The sequence below is a fragment of the Amaranthus tricolor genome, chromosome 17 (assembly GCF_026212465.1).
Source record: "Amaranthus tricolor cultivar Red isolate AtriRed21 chromosome 17, ASM2621246v1, whole genome shotgun sequence".
NCBI lineage: Eukaryota > Viridiplantae > Streptophyta > Magnoliopsida > Caryophyllales > Amaranthaceae > Amaranthus > Amaranthus tricolor.
The window spans coordinates 10,861,433-10,875,494 of NC_080063.1; the positions used below are offsets into that span (position 1 = coordinate 10,861,433).

At 32.8% G+C, this 14,062-nt stretch overlaps 1 protein-coding gene across 1 annotated transcript; it reads left to right on the forward strand.

Annotated features, from left to right (window-relative positions):
- Nucleotides 1-4,801: 4,801 nt before the first annotated feature.
- LOC130803739 (protein MAIN-LIKE 1-like) lies at nucleotides 4,802-6,867 on the forward strand. The gene is made up of 3 exons (XM_057667939.1): nucleotides 4,802-6,098; nucleotides 6,183-6,311; nucleotides 6,694-6,867. Exons 1-3 carry the CDS (start codon nucleotides 5,628-5,630, stop codon nucleotides 6,865-6,867), a joined length of 774 nt encoding a protein of 257 aa, XP_057523922.1. The 5' UTR covers nucleotides 4,802-5,627.
- The last annotated feature ends 7,195 nt before the right edge of the window (nucleotides 6,868-14,062 follow it).

Here is a 14,062-nt window from a genome sequence, read left to right on the forward strand (position 1 = left end):
CATCACTACTAAAACTTAAAACTTAAAATTTTAATGATACCCAACACATCACTATATTACCCCCGAACAAACCAACACAATAAGCCATTGCGATGTGACTTTAACATACATTCACCACAAAAATACAATCCATTGCGATATGACTTTAACACACATTCACCACAAAAATACCATCCATTTCCATGGATCAATACTATACCACACAAGAACTCGTAAAGAGTATTATTTCATGAACAAACACTTGACTTCATAACCACGATCATAACTTAATAAATCGTTTCTGCCTTGAACACGACTTTCACACGTGTGAAGATTGCTACTTAACCTCAATTTACTCAATACCCCTCTCTTTTTCATCATAAGACTCGGGCAAACTTTTTTTATAGGCTAATTAAAAGGAACCCATAAAACACATAAAAACATAATAACCAACACTTGACATGATTGCACATCAAACACTCATAACAATTTTAATTTTCACTCAAAATTACATGTGTTTTCTTTCCCACACAACTTTCCATTTTCTATTACTCGTACTCACTTTTTTTTTTTGAAAAACATACTGAAAACAACTGACATAACACCCAAAACACTCATTACTCAACAAAAACTGACATATCACCACACCTACAAACAATTGTTTTAATTGCTCTCACCACCTACTCTACCTCTTCTCTATTTTTTTTTTATATTTACCTCACTACTCAGGATCATAAACGCTAGCTCTTGATGCCTTGTTGAAAGAAATACATAAAAATGTGTAACACTAACTTTCTCATTATAATATTTAGAAAATAGAATATAAGTACCTATTAAATAGTAACTAACTACACATAAAAATAAGGAGTTCATCCCATGATTCCATAACTTACTCCAACTAATTAGTATTGACTCTTAAATAGTAACTACCCACTTAACCACTAGTTTGACTCTTACTAAAATAATTTGAATCAATCCAACATGCTTCCACTATGGTCTATGATAAATTTGATAAGATCAAAATTTATAAAATATATTTAAAAACTTTGAAATTATTGGGACTTACTTGAAACACTTTTTAATTTGTGGTAAAATACAACTTTTGTATTAGAAATAATTTACTTTTTTTAAGTATTTTATTTATTTGCATATAATCATTTTTAAAAATTATATATGAAAAATCAATGGCAGAGATTTTACAGTGTAAAAAATTAATAGTTGAGATTTTTTGTTTGTTGTGGTAATTGGCTTATAAGTACCCCATTAAAGATTATTTTTAAGAAAAATATTTTTGCATATTTGTAAAAAAATCATTAAATAAATTATTAAATACATTTATAGTCAAATAGAATTAGTGTAAGGGATATCATATATCAGATCAATATTTAAAATAATACACCTTCTGTTCTTTAATGTTCTTATCGTTTGGAATATTCTACCTTAAGGAGAGACAAATTTGATTAATATTTTTGACGATATATTTAAAAGATAAAATATATCTATGTAAGATCTCGTTAGTTCGTTTTAATATACTTTTTTATCATGTATTTTTTATAATTTTTTATTATGCGTATTTATTGATTTTGAGACTCAAATTTATCTTTGAAAACTATAAAAAATAAAGGAGAAAAAAAAGGAGTATAATTATTTGATATTTTATGTCAACCACACGTACTAATGTTGCAGGCATTAGTTGATTTTTGACAGCATCCAAGACGTGTAACACGAATTAGGAATTGTAACTTCCAACTTAATTGGTACTATTAATTTGGCAATGCATGGCAAAACATTCATTAACGTTCAAATTCAGAAAACAAAATCAAAAAAAGACATTTTAGAGTTGAAATTTCAATGAGAATTATAATGCATGTATTATTTTTATGAAAGACCGTCTCTTAATAAGACGATTTTAAAATAAAGAATTCATATATTGATAATTATGTTAGTTGGTTTATTTAACCCATGTATGACGTGCGTTTCATAGTAATATCGCTTTACACAAGAATTTGTATTAATGTTTATATATAGTTGATGGGTCGAATTAGAAACCAGACGTTTAGAGAGAAACTAGGGGTTGCCCCTATTTCTGCAAAGATGCGCGAAGATAGATTGAGATGGTTTGGACATATGAAGAGAAAGACTTTTGAAGCCACTGTGAGGAAGATAGAAAGCATCACAGTAGAGGGTAAGAAAAGCCGAGAAAGACCTCGGAGAACTTGACATGAGCAAATAAAAGTTTACACCTATCTAAAGACCTTGCCAGGGTTAGGAGTAGTTTGAGGCGTCTTATCCGTGTTTTAGACTACTGATTCTCTTTTGCTTACCAATTGGTGCTCTTGTTCGCTTATCTTTATTTTATGTTTTTTTATGTTTTAGGTTCACGCTTGTGTGATAAGATGCAAGCTCGCGAAGTTAGTTTCAACTTCACTTATTCCTATACGTTGCGGAAACTTCTCTTGATCTTTCTGGAGTTGAGGGACTCTTTGGTAGCGCTCTCCTTTATAAGTATGAGTTGCCGCCTTCATTCCCTACCCACACCTTGCTCATAATTTTTCTATGGACGGGATACATTGGGTATGATGATCGATGATGATATAGTTAATTTAAACATTTTTCATAATTTTCAAGTATACCTCAAATCTTAATATTAATAAATATACTGAATAAAATTCAGAATATTTCATAAACAAAAATCATGTTTTTAGCAACCAAAAAAAAAGAAAAAGAATTAAGAACAAGGTCAGCGCGCTAATTTCTTTCTCTTTTCACTTATAAAGGCGTAATTTGATCATTAGCAGAAGCTTAATTTAGTTTAAGATTGTTATTATTATTTTAGTTTATTGGGGGTGGCCGTGTGGGGTTGCTACTTGCCATTCCCTCAGCTATTCCATGTAGGGCCGGAAAAAAAAAACTTTTATCTCAATTTAATTTAATGATTTTTTCAGTCTCTCCTATTATCATATTTACTCTATTTTTATTTTAGATCATCACTTACCCTTTGTCTCTAATTTTCCTATATCATCATCATCATTCTCAATGTATCTCGCTCATAGAAACTATGATTAGAGTCTGAGAAATTTTCATAACTTTTAATGTGCATTTTATTCTTAATCCATGTATTAGAACATAGTCAAAATGTAATCTTGTTTGATTCGTCTCAACATAAGATTTATTAATATCTACTTTTTATAATTTTTACTTATACACAATCATCACTTATTGAATTAGTACATCGATAAACATAAAAAAGCAAATGACACATTTGAAATGAAATAGAGGGAGTATATATATATATAGTTGAAGAAATAACCCAGTCACTTTAATGGTATTAAATTTGATGTTGTTGCAGTAATTGATTATAGTTGGCATCATCTATGGTGTGTTTCACGAATTAGGATATGACTCGTGAATTGACCAATTTGTATCCGAAGCATCCATATATGCTTTATTCTAGAAAGAAATAGCCAGCCACAAGAATAGATGGTCTTATAAATTTCACAAAAATTCATACTACACAATCATCTACTTAATTAAAAGTTTTGTTGAATTGATTTTTATAGATTGATTATTGAATCTCATTCACCACAAAATTTAAAGTGAACTATTTATAATATGTTGAGATGTACGATATTCGACATATGGTTTTGGGATGATATTTCTTTTACGGAATATGTGTATTTTGTGTTTTCTCGATAATATGTTGATATTTACAATCCCACTAAAAAATTCTCTTATCACACTCAAAAAACAAATTTACAACATAAAAATTTTGTAGCAAAAACCAAGAAGTTCAATCTGCAAAAAATTAATCGAGGTAATTATTTTTTTCGAATCGTATTATTTCAATTAAAAAAAAAATAGTGGAAGTCGCACAAAAAACCGCAATCCGGCCTTGGGTGAGTCGCAGAAAAAACCGCAATTGAACCTTGTCCAGCCGCGGTTTTTTTCTGCGACTCACCCAAGGCCGGCTCGCGGTTTTTTGTGCGATCGGTTTTAATATTTTTTTTCGTTTTTTTATGAATAATTAATATTTATTTTATTTATATTATTATTGTTATTATTATTATTATTATTATTATTATTATTATTATTATTATTATTATTATTATTATTATTATTATTATTATTATTATTATTATTATTGTGATTGTTATTACCATTATTCTTAAATTTTTATTTCTTATAATTATTAATTTATTATTTAAATATATTTATTATAATAATAATAATAATAATAATAATAATAATAATAATAATAATAATAATAATAATAATTATTATTATTATTATTATTATTATTATTATTATTATTATTAATATTATTATTATTATTATTATTATTATTATTATTATTATTATTATTAAGTTTTTTATATTCTTTTGAATATTCTTTTTATTATTATTGTTGGTGATGTTGTTTTGTTGTTAATGTTAGTAAATTTTTCTTTCATTTTATTATTAAATATTGTTTTTGTTATTAGTGTTATGATTATTATTATTGTTTGTGTTATTATTGTTATGATTATTATTAATGTTATTATTTTTGTTAATATTGTTATTATTATTATTATTATTATTATTATTATTATTATTATTATTATTATTATTATTATTGTCAATTTAGAAAATTAATTACAATAATAATAATAATAATAATAATAATAATAATAATAATAATAATAAATATGTTGTAACATTATACTTGTTGATAATCATTAGTTAAATATTGTTGTTGGTAATTAATTATTTTTTTTTTGTTCATGTGCTTAATTAACGTAACGTTTGATTATGTTCATTTAGTATTTAATATTTAATTAAATTATCAAAAATTGTAGTAAATGGCTGATAATCAAGGAAAAGAAAATGGTTTTTTTAGACACTTGTTGAGCGGTAATAGCTCTAGGCCTACTCTGCTCAAAGGGGATCCTCATAAGAGGGGGGTAATGGATTCTGCTAGGAGGGCTAGGCAGGAAGAGGCTGTCAGACACAGTGTGGCCCAACGGTCGAGTGCGCTGAACATAGTGCGTACTCGTATTGATGATGAGTACGTAGGCGACGTTGTTCGCCCAACGGAGTGGACTGTTGTTCGGGGGTCGGACGGGAGATTCGCACGTGGCGGCCCTAGTTCTTCAGGCGCATCTGAGTGCGCCGGAAGTATTCTCGTCGATAATGAGTCGCCACGGGGGAGAAGGGGCTCACAGTCCGCTGGCACGGACTGGTTAGTCACATCGCCCTATCCCGGGGGGCCCACAGATACGCGCCTGATACCTAGCTATGAGGGCACATAGCTAAACTTATTTTTGATGGCTCCGAGCGTACACCTTCGGTTCTGGAATGCCATAGTAGGAAGAGGCCGTTGGACGCCATCATCGGACTGAGGGATATGAGCGATGCGCTGTACGATGTTCTACCTGCTACTCCCCTCGGCCGTCTGCCGTATATTATGCACCAGCACATCGACTGTGCTTTGATATCGGCCTTCGTGGAGAGGTGGCAGCCGGATACGAACACCTTCCACATGCCATGGAGGAGATGACAATTATGTTGCACGACGTGCAACGCATATTGGGCATGTCTATTGAAGGTTCTCTACCAGCCGAGCCTTCTTAGGTGGAGTGGCAGGTATCACCAATCTGTTCAAGGAGCCCATGTCTGAGCTACGGCGGAAAGGTGCATTCACCAGCGGCTGCGTCAACGTTGCTGAACTGATGCAGCTGTGTCATAGGTCCCAGGCCATGGATACCCAGTCGACAGCCTACTACATGGCTATTGTCGGCTCCACCCTGCTGGCGGATATGACCAGAACCGACATGCGACCTCACCCGATACTTGCCGTGAACATTGATCAAGATGAGATCGCCTGGGGTGCGGTGGCCTTGGCCTACTTGTATCGGCAGTTGGGAATGGCATCTAGGGCTGGTTGCAAGACCATTGCGGGTTGCCTCACATTGCTCCAGACATGGATCTATGAGTACTTTTCCGCTTTCCGCCCTCATCCTCGCCGAGCAGACGTGCCTAATAAGACTAGGGCGGAGATGTCATCCACGAAGAAACCATGTCGTGATGTGAACAGGCTGAGGGACTGTCGTAGCATACTTGACTCCATGACGGAAACTCAGGTATTGTACATCACATCACACTTTCTTATGCATATTATTTTAATTTAAGATTATTTTTATATGTTATCTTGTCTTTGTGTGCAGGTGGAATGGACTTCGTACATGACTGCTCCAAGGGCATTGCTGAATGAGCACCCACGCACCAGCTTCATCGGGGGTATCACTTACTTTGATATGGTCGAGGTGTATTTGCCGGAGCAGACAGTGCGACAGGTCGGCTTGTGCAGGCTATTCTCCCCCCCCCTCCTATGAGACCAGCCAAGGCTGTGCGACCGGCACACGGTACCTACTCCGTGACCTTTGCTTCCCCGCCTGTGTACTTGAAGGCATGGAGTAGGTTCTCCTATAGTTGCCGCCTTGGTGAGCTGGCACTTCATCGGGCATCTATTCCATCAGAGGCTGAACCTAGTTACATTGACTAGTTCAGAGTGTTCTCGCACCCGTACGTAGTCCCCGGCGAAGGACCGAGTGTCGGTTTTGGTCCATCTGAAAGCAAAGCTGAATACATTAGTTTTCTAAATTAATTTGTTTTCTCTTATGTCTTTGTGTTATTTGAATGTTGTTTTATATCTTATTCACACCTTTTTTTTTTCAGTTTCTCAATGAATGGCCGAGTCGATTCGCTCCATTGGCGAGACTGCCTCCTGTTGCTGAAATGAACCCCCAGGAAAGACATGCTTTAGATGTATACCTTAATGATTGTAAAGATTTATTTTCTGAATGGCAATCGTTAAGGGGCACGACCCTTCATAGTCTGTACTTAAACTAATTTTACATTAATGCTTTTAGTGATTTACATTAAATTTTATTCATGTTTGCATCAATGCTTTTATAAATTTACATCGTTACTATACACAATGAATTTCATCTACAATTTCTATAGTAATCACGTACACATTAGTATAACCATGAACTATCTACATATTGAATAATGATTTGCATTTTCTATAATAAAACTGAATAATGATCTATACATCACGTTACACAATGGACTATCTAAATTTACAGCATCTGCAGTGGTGTTATTACATTGTGGTGGTCGTGGCCCGCATAGTTTATTCCAGAGCATAATTGTAACACCCCGATATTTTTTTTTCCGATATATTAAATGATTTGCTAGTAATATTATTATTATTATTCTTTTTAGAAGAATATATTTCTTTTTATTATTTATTTGGTTAGTAGGTTAGATCATGAGACTTCAACTTTTAAAGCAATTAAAACCATTTTAAGTCCAAACCTTTTTCCTAACCTATCTTAAAAAAAAAAAGGAATAAAAGTGGGAATTTGAATCATTTTGGCCGGCCATATGTAGTATCTTGGGGGGATTTGTAACTTCTTAGGATATTGAAAGATTAAGGAGTTATTGCCTTCCATAAGTATTGCCTTAATTTTACTTAATTTCTTTATTTCCTTAATCTCCTAATTTCCTTACATCTTTTCATTTCAAACCATTTGCAAGTAAGAAAACACTCCCAAAACCCTCTAATCCTCACGCCTAATCCTCCATTGGTTCATCAATTTTGGTGCTTTGTTCTTGAGCAATTGTGAGTAATTCTTAATTTGGTTTTTATTTTTAAGTTTTAATTTAAATTTCTATGATTTTTATGTGTGTTATTTTATGGTTTATGATTTGTTCATGATTTAAAATTCATGTGTGAAAGTATGATGTATTTTTCTATCTAAATTAATGTATGGTTTTTTTAGGGTTTTAGATATGTTACATGTGTGTGAAGAATTTGTTTGATGGATGATTGAAATATATATATATATATATATATATATATATATATATATATATAGAAAAATGTATGTGGTGTTAGAAATTTATTTATTTTTGATTAATAGAAGGAATTTATAATGTTGGTAAAAAAAAATATATATATATACATGTATATATGTGATGTGTATGTGTGAAAACATTTGTGTAAAAAGAATTATATTGAAAAAAAATATATATATAATAATAATTCATTAAAATTTATTTTTATTTAAATTTTTTTGTTTAGATTTAATAGGACATAAAGCATTGATATTTATATTTTTGTGATAAAAAAATGATGGAATGACAAAATCCCGTAGGTTTTGAAAATGGTGAAAAAAATGTGTTTTTGGAACATTTTTGGCTTTTAAATTAAGTTAAAAATACTTATACTATGTTATAAATTATGAAAATTGGTACCCGGGGGTTTTGACGCCTTCCGGACGCAACGGTGAAGTCGAATTTTCAGTTTGACAGTTTTAAGTTGAGTTTCTGGACAGATTGTATAGGCTGTCCTGTTTTGTGTATTTACCATGTTATAGTATGTGATGGATGTTCATGTTGTGTGTAGAATTCTAGGTATGGATGTGATTGTATATGTGTGTTATGGATGATTTGAGGAAAATGCGTATGTGTGCTTATTTCCCGAATACGATTGAACTTTGTAGGAAGTCGATTCGTGACCGGGAATTGATTAAGACGCTTGTGAGTTGGTTATCTTGCTTAAGGTATGTACACGCAGCGAAGTTCGCATTAGTCCGATGTATCATATAATAATGGTATACAAAAGTAAAGTATGTATATATAGTACGAATAATGTTATCTTTCGAATAAATAATTTTTATACATTGTTTTGATAAGTAGAGGTAGTATGACCTCACTGACCTTAAAATGGACGTAGTATGAAGTCAATTGGTGGAAATGAATTACTCGCGGTATATGGGGGCATTATGAGCCACCGCGGGGGTATGCATACTTAACCATAGGCACCGAAGTAAGGCGAGTGTCTATGGTAGAGACTTGCTTAGGGGTTAGCTCCCCCTAATGTATTGTCTCACTTATGGAGCTTGGAGTGTACCGGCAGTATGGCTGGATAGTACAGCAGTATGGCTGACTAACCTTTACATAAAAATAATTATTCTTAATAAGCATGATCAAAGCGTAAGGTTCTTTGAATTGTCAGCTAATAAATTAAAATTTTCTCTTGTGTTATTATTTATTTGGTATGTGACGTTTGCTGACGTGTACTTTTGGTCTTAACGACCCTGCGTTGATGTTGTTTCCTATCTGGGCAATGACTAGCAGTAAGTTAAGTTGCAGGTCTGGGGAGTGAGGATTGACCCTTGAAGAAATAAATCATTAGAATTTCTAGTTAAGTTTGAAGAACATTTGGTTTTTATGAGGCGATTTTCGTTCTCAAGTTGTATTAAGTAGATTTAACTTTTCGTTCTTATCCGCTGCTAAGAATTTCTTATTATCTAGTAGTTCTTAATAACGCTAATAGAACTCGATCCGCACGTTTTCCTTAACTTCAAAAACCGTTTTAAAATGTTTCTAACATCCCGGTTTGACTCGGATTATAGTTGTCTTATTTTTAAAAAGGTCATCTTCTCTTTCCGTACGACCCGAGTTATTCTGAGATGTTACAATAATCCTACTAGTAAAATGTGTTTCTATATGTCAATTGTCAACTGCGTCTCTCCAACGTTGATGGACTGGCGGCAGTGGGGATGAATCGTCGTTCATTAATAGTTGAACAAAATGATTTCCATTCACCGAACATATATGTATAACTTTATTTACACTATGCACGCCTGGTGCTTTCCTTAACGGAATAACCAAAAAGTTGTACATCGTGTTACCGTCATTAGAACCATAATAAGCAATGCCAATGTTAAGAAACATTGCTGCAGAGTACAATGCCATCGGTGCATCCATCCAGTGAATAAAAGGAGTAGGTCCATTGCCGTGTGAACCTATTCTGAATATAGCATCATCTAACAACTCCTGGGAAAGATACAAACTTAGGTATTAGTCTCTGTTCATTTGCATTTCCATACACATAGCACGTCTTAAAAGAGGCCATGCCTCCTCGCCTCCCAACACTGTGGCGGCAATAGCTCTAAATCCATAGTTACCATCACCTAACACATCAATCCAATCAAACAAGTAAGATGAAAGAATGAATGGGATGTGATTAGGCAATGGAAACTGTGAAAAATCTTGACCACCTGGGTCATCTACAATTATTGAAAATAAGGTTAATAAGACTAAGCTGTAACAAACTAATTTAAATAACGCAAAGGAAAGTCATATACCGGATAAGTTGAAAGTAAACTTTATTCCAACTGAAGATTGCGTTTCTCGACCACTAGATCTCCCACTAGATCTCCCACGAGATGAAGATCTAAACCCTCGACCACGAGAAGATGATCTGCTATATTCAAATGCACTTTTATTTCTTCTCATGGTTTTGCTTGTGCTTGGTCTTCCCTTTCTAGGTGGACTTGCGTAAGGCTCAGGTATTTCGGCTCCATCAGGGTGTAGTTCATACTCAAGAACCTGAGACATTCGGCGTACAACTGCGGGATCGGATTTTAGAACTTCATCGACCAGAGACTGAAAGTACTCTTTGTCATCGGCGTTCGCATATCGTACTCCTTCGTTGGTTTCATCTCCTACCTCTGTGTACCTCAAAGTACTCCAGAATTGATGAATGTCATCCACATACAAAGCACCGTGTGAACCGATAGACATATATAAATAACAAGCACACGACAATCCATGGGTGTGTTGAAGTACACAACCGCATTTGTTAAATAAAAAATCACCCAATTCTAACATACGGTTATGCTCAAGCTGCAGCTGCTCCAAGGCGTATATAGATACGTGGCGATATAAAGGTCTAAAGAAATGTTGTCGCATCGACCTTGCTACAAAATTCATGGATTCTTGTAGCGCTTGTCGGATCCTGGCTTGCTGATTTGTAATCTGTGCTTGTGCCCTTTTAAACAGGGTATCAAATGAGCTATTACCGCTACCAAGGTAATACTTGAAAGACGAGTGTTGGCTTTCAACCCTGCTAGTAGTCTGGTTACCCATGTGCAAACAATCATTCGTCCATGCACGCACAAATTTCTCTCTAAGTGGAATCCATGTTCCAGCCAAATACCGAACGACCTTTATGTTCCTAACCGACCACGTATTCACGATCGCTTACCATCTCTCTTCAAATTCGCCGATTTTAGAACTTTTAACCAAGGGGTTCCATCTACCTTTCCTGAATACTTGCCCTTGTTGATTTTTTTTCCCGCCACACAACTTGTCCACCATGTTCTCAACGTCGTTTGCGATATGCCTAATGCATAACAAATGCTGCACATCTACATTAAACACAACATTGAACGTAATTAAGACATATTCAATAGATAAAACAACAATAATTAATCAACAAAACCTTTTTACCTGGGAAGACGTCACGAATAGCTACAGATAAACCTTCATCTCGATCGGTTACAATGATGCTAGGAGTCTGAGCTGTGCCGATAATATCTCTTAATCCCTGCAACACCCACGAATACGACACAACCGCCTCATATCGCATCAAACAGAACGCAACCAAGAAGTTGTGATTGGTTGGCGTCATTCCGATCACTTCACACAGTGGCCACTTTTGTTTGTTTGTTTTGTACGTTGTATCTATCAACACAACATATGGCCACGTAGATATCATTTGGATAGAGGTAGGATTTGCAACTAATAATCTGCTCAATTCCCCTTCGCTATACAAGTCTGTCCAAACCACGTAATTAAGTTCTGTGGCCATATAAAGACAGTGTTGAAGGGGAGTCCTACCCTCCATCTCTTCTCTCCTTATTGATTGCCTAATATTATGTATCTGATTCATACTAATAAAAACACCAGGAAAATTTTCTCTAATAGAAGTCATAATAAAGGCCAGGTGCATTCCGGTTGCACTAAGCTGTCGTATATGCTCCCGAATATCTACATTGATCCTATTTGCCCTTACATGATCATCTCTGTACACTAATAACGGGTGGTTATGTCTTCCTTTTTCACCAGGACACACCCTTACCGTCCAAGGTCTTTCTTCTGGTTTACGACTACTTGCTACAATTAAAAATTTACACCCGCAACTTCTACTTTTAGAACCAGGTCGGGCAGCATTATCTAGATTATGTAAATCACCCCTAATATTACCATAGCGGTGACACCATAAGTACACACTAACTCTAGAACGTCCTTCTTTTTTTTTTTTTTTTTATAAGAAGCACGTGTAAATTGAAAACCAATTGTTATTGCTATCGCATCGGCCCAACTATGTAATTCATCTAAGGAAACAAATTCCCTATTCATAACAAAGCTACCCGAGTAATCTACGTTGTCTCCCAAGTTTTCAAACTCCTGCAAATTTAAAATATGAAACAAACCATACATTAGGTCATTAACACATTATACATACAAACAAAAATAATAAAAACATTAATAATAAAAACATTCAATAATAAATAAAAAGTATAAATTACTTTAATGATTTACTTAAATAATTAATATTAAAAATAAAAATAATAAAAATAACAAAAATTAATAATAATAATAATAATAATAATAATAATAATAATAATAATAACACTAATAATAATAATAATAATAATAATAATAATAATAATAATAATAATAATAATAAGAAGAAGAAGAAGAAGAAGAAGAAGAAGAAGAAGAAGAAGAAGAAGAAGAAGAAGAAGAATAAAAAAATACAAATAATAATAATAATAATAATAATAATAATAATAATAATAATAATAAATACAAAAATAATAATGTAAATAAAAAAATAAACAAAATAAATAAATAAAATCGCAAAAAAATAAGCGACTGAAATATGATTGAGTCGCATAAAAATAGGCGACTGGACCGTGATTCAGTCGCACAAGACCGGGCGACTGAAAACGTATTACGAATGAGGAAAGTTTAAAACATGGACGAGTATTTTGGCATCACTCATGGTTTGTATATATATGATGTATCACGTACACAGGATAAAGTTTGAAATATTGATGTGTATGGATATAATTTGACAATATTTATATTCATCAATTATATTCAATGCGTGTATGTCCAAAACATAAATATTTTTTTAAATTCAATGATTCTAATTTACAATAGGATCATCTAGTGTTATAAAAAAACAAAAATTTAAAATAATTTTATTTTTCATGTAAAATGCACAATATAATAATATCTAGAACAATGAAAATTAATAATTTTATAATTTTATTTTGACTAGCTAGTTTTTTGTGACATTTAAATTTGTGTAATTATTTAGTTTATAATTTGAGAGTATGTTAGAGAATCTCTATAGACTAGAGATAAAGTAATCCAAGAAACTCAAACCTTAATCAACAAAGGTTAAAGAAAATGTTCTTAACCATTAAGTAAATCCATAATTATTCATGCCGCCATATTTCTCAAACATAATTTGGAGTTTTAATTTTAGACAATATATATTTGTTAAGATAGTCACTTGATATATGATATTAGAATAAATATTATTGAACAATAAGATATTTAATAAAATTAATAATAATAATAATAATAATAATAATAATAATAATAATAATAATAATAATAATAATAATAATAAATAAAAAAATAATAATGTAAATTAAAAAAAAAAAGAATCGCACCAGTTTTGTGCGACTGAACCTTGGTTCAGTCGCCCAGTTTGGTGCGATTCTTTTTTTTTAAATATTTCCAACGATTCAAATCGAAAAATTTACGTACCGGATCCGATTTATAATCGCTTTCGTTAGCCATAGTTAATCGATTACAAGTAACAACTTGTTTAAAATCGAACAACGTTTTTAGAGAGTTTTTAGAGAGATAGTACTGTGTTTGAATTCGTACTTCATACAAGAACGCGTCTGAGAATTCGATATATATAGACAAATCTTCGGGATTAAAGTGTTAATAGTTTTATTAAATGTAATTTACATTTGTTAATTAAGTTTTAAGTCCAGTGGCAATTTTGTAATTTTTTTAACTTCAGGGGCAAATTCGTCATTTCAAGAGAGTGACGATAAAATGAAAAGGGATGGCGAAATTTACTAACTCCCTTTCTTTATTAATTAGTTTCTATAGATCTTGGGCTATATATATGCTTCCTATATTTAGAGCTGAT

Excerpts from the sequence above, each read along its gene's own strand:
- LOC130803739 (XM_057667939.1), top strand. The coding sequence starts at position 5,628 with ATGTCTGAGCTACGGCGGAAAGGTGCATTCACCAGCGGCTGCGTCAAC. Across the intron at positions 6,099-6,182 it reads ACTCCATGACGGAAACTCAG|GTGGAATGGACTTCGTACAT; the intron begins GTATTGTACATC and ends CTTTGTGTGCAG. Across the intron at positions 6,312-6,693 it reads CGGAGCAGACAGTGCGACAG|TTTCTCAATGAATGGCCGAG; the intron begins GTCGGCTTGTGC and ends TTTTTTTTTCAG.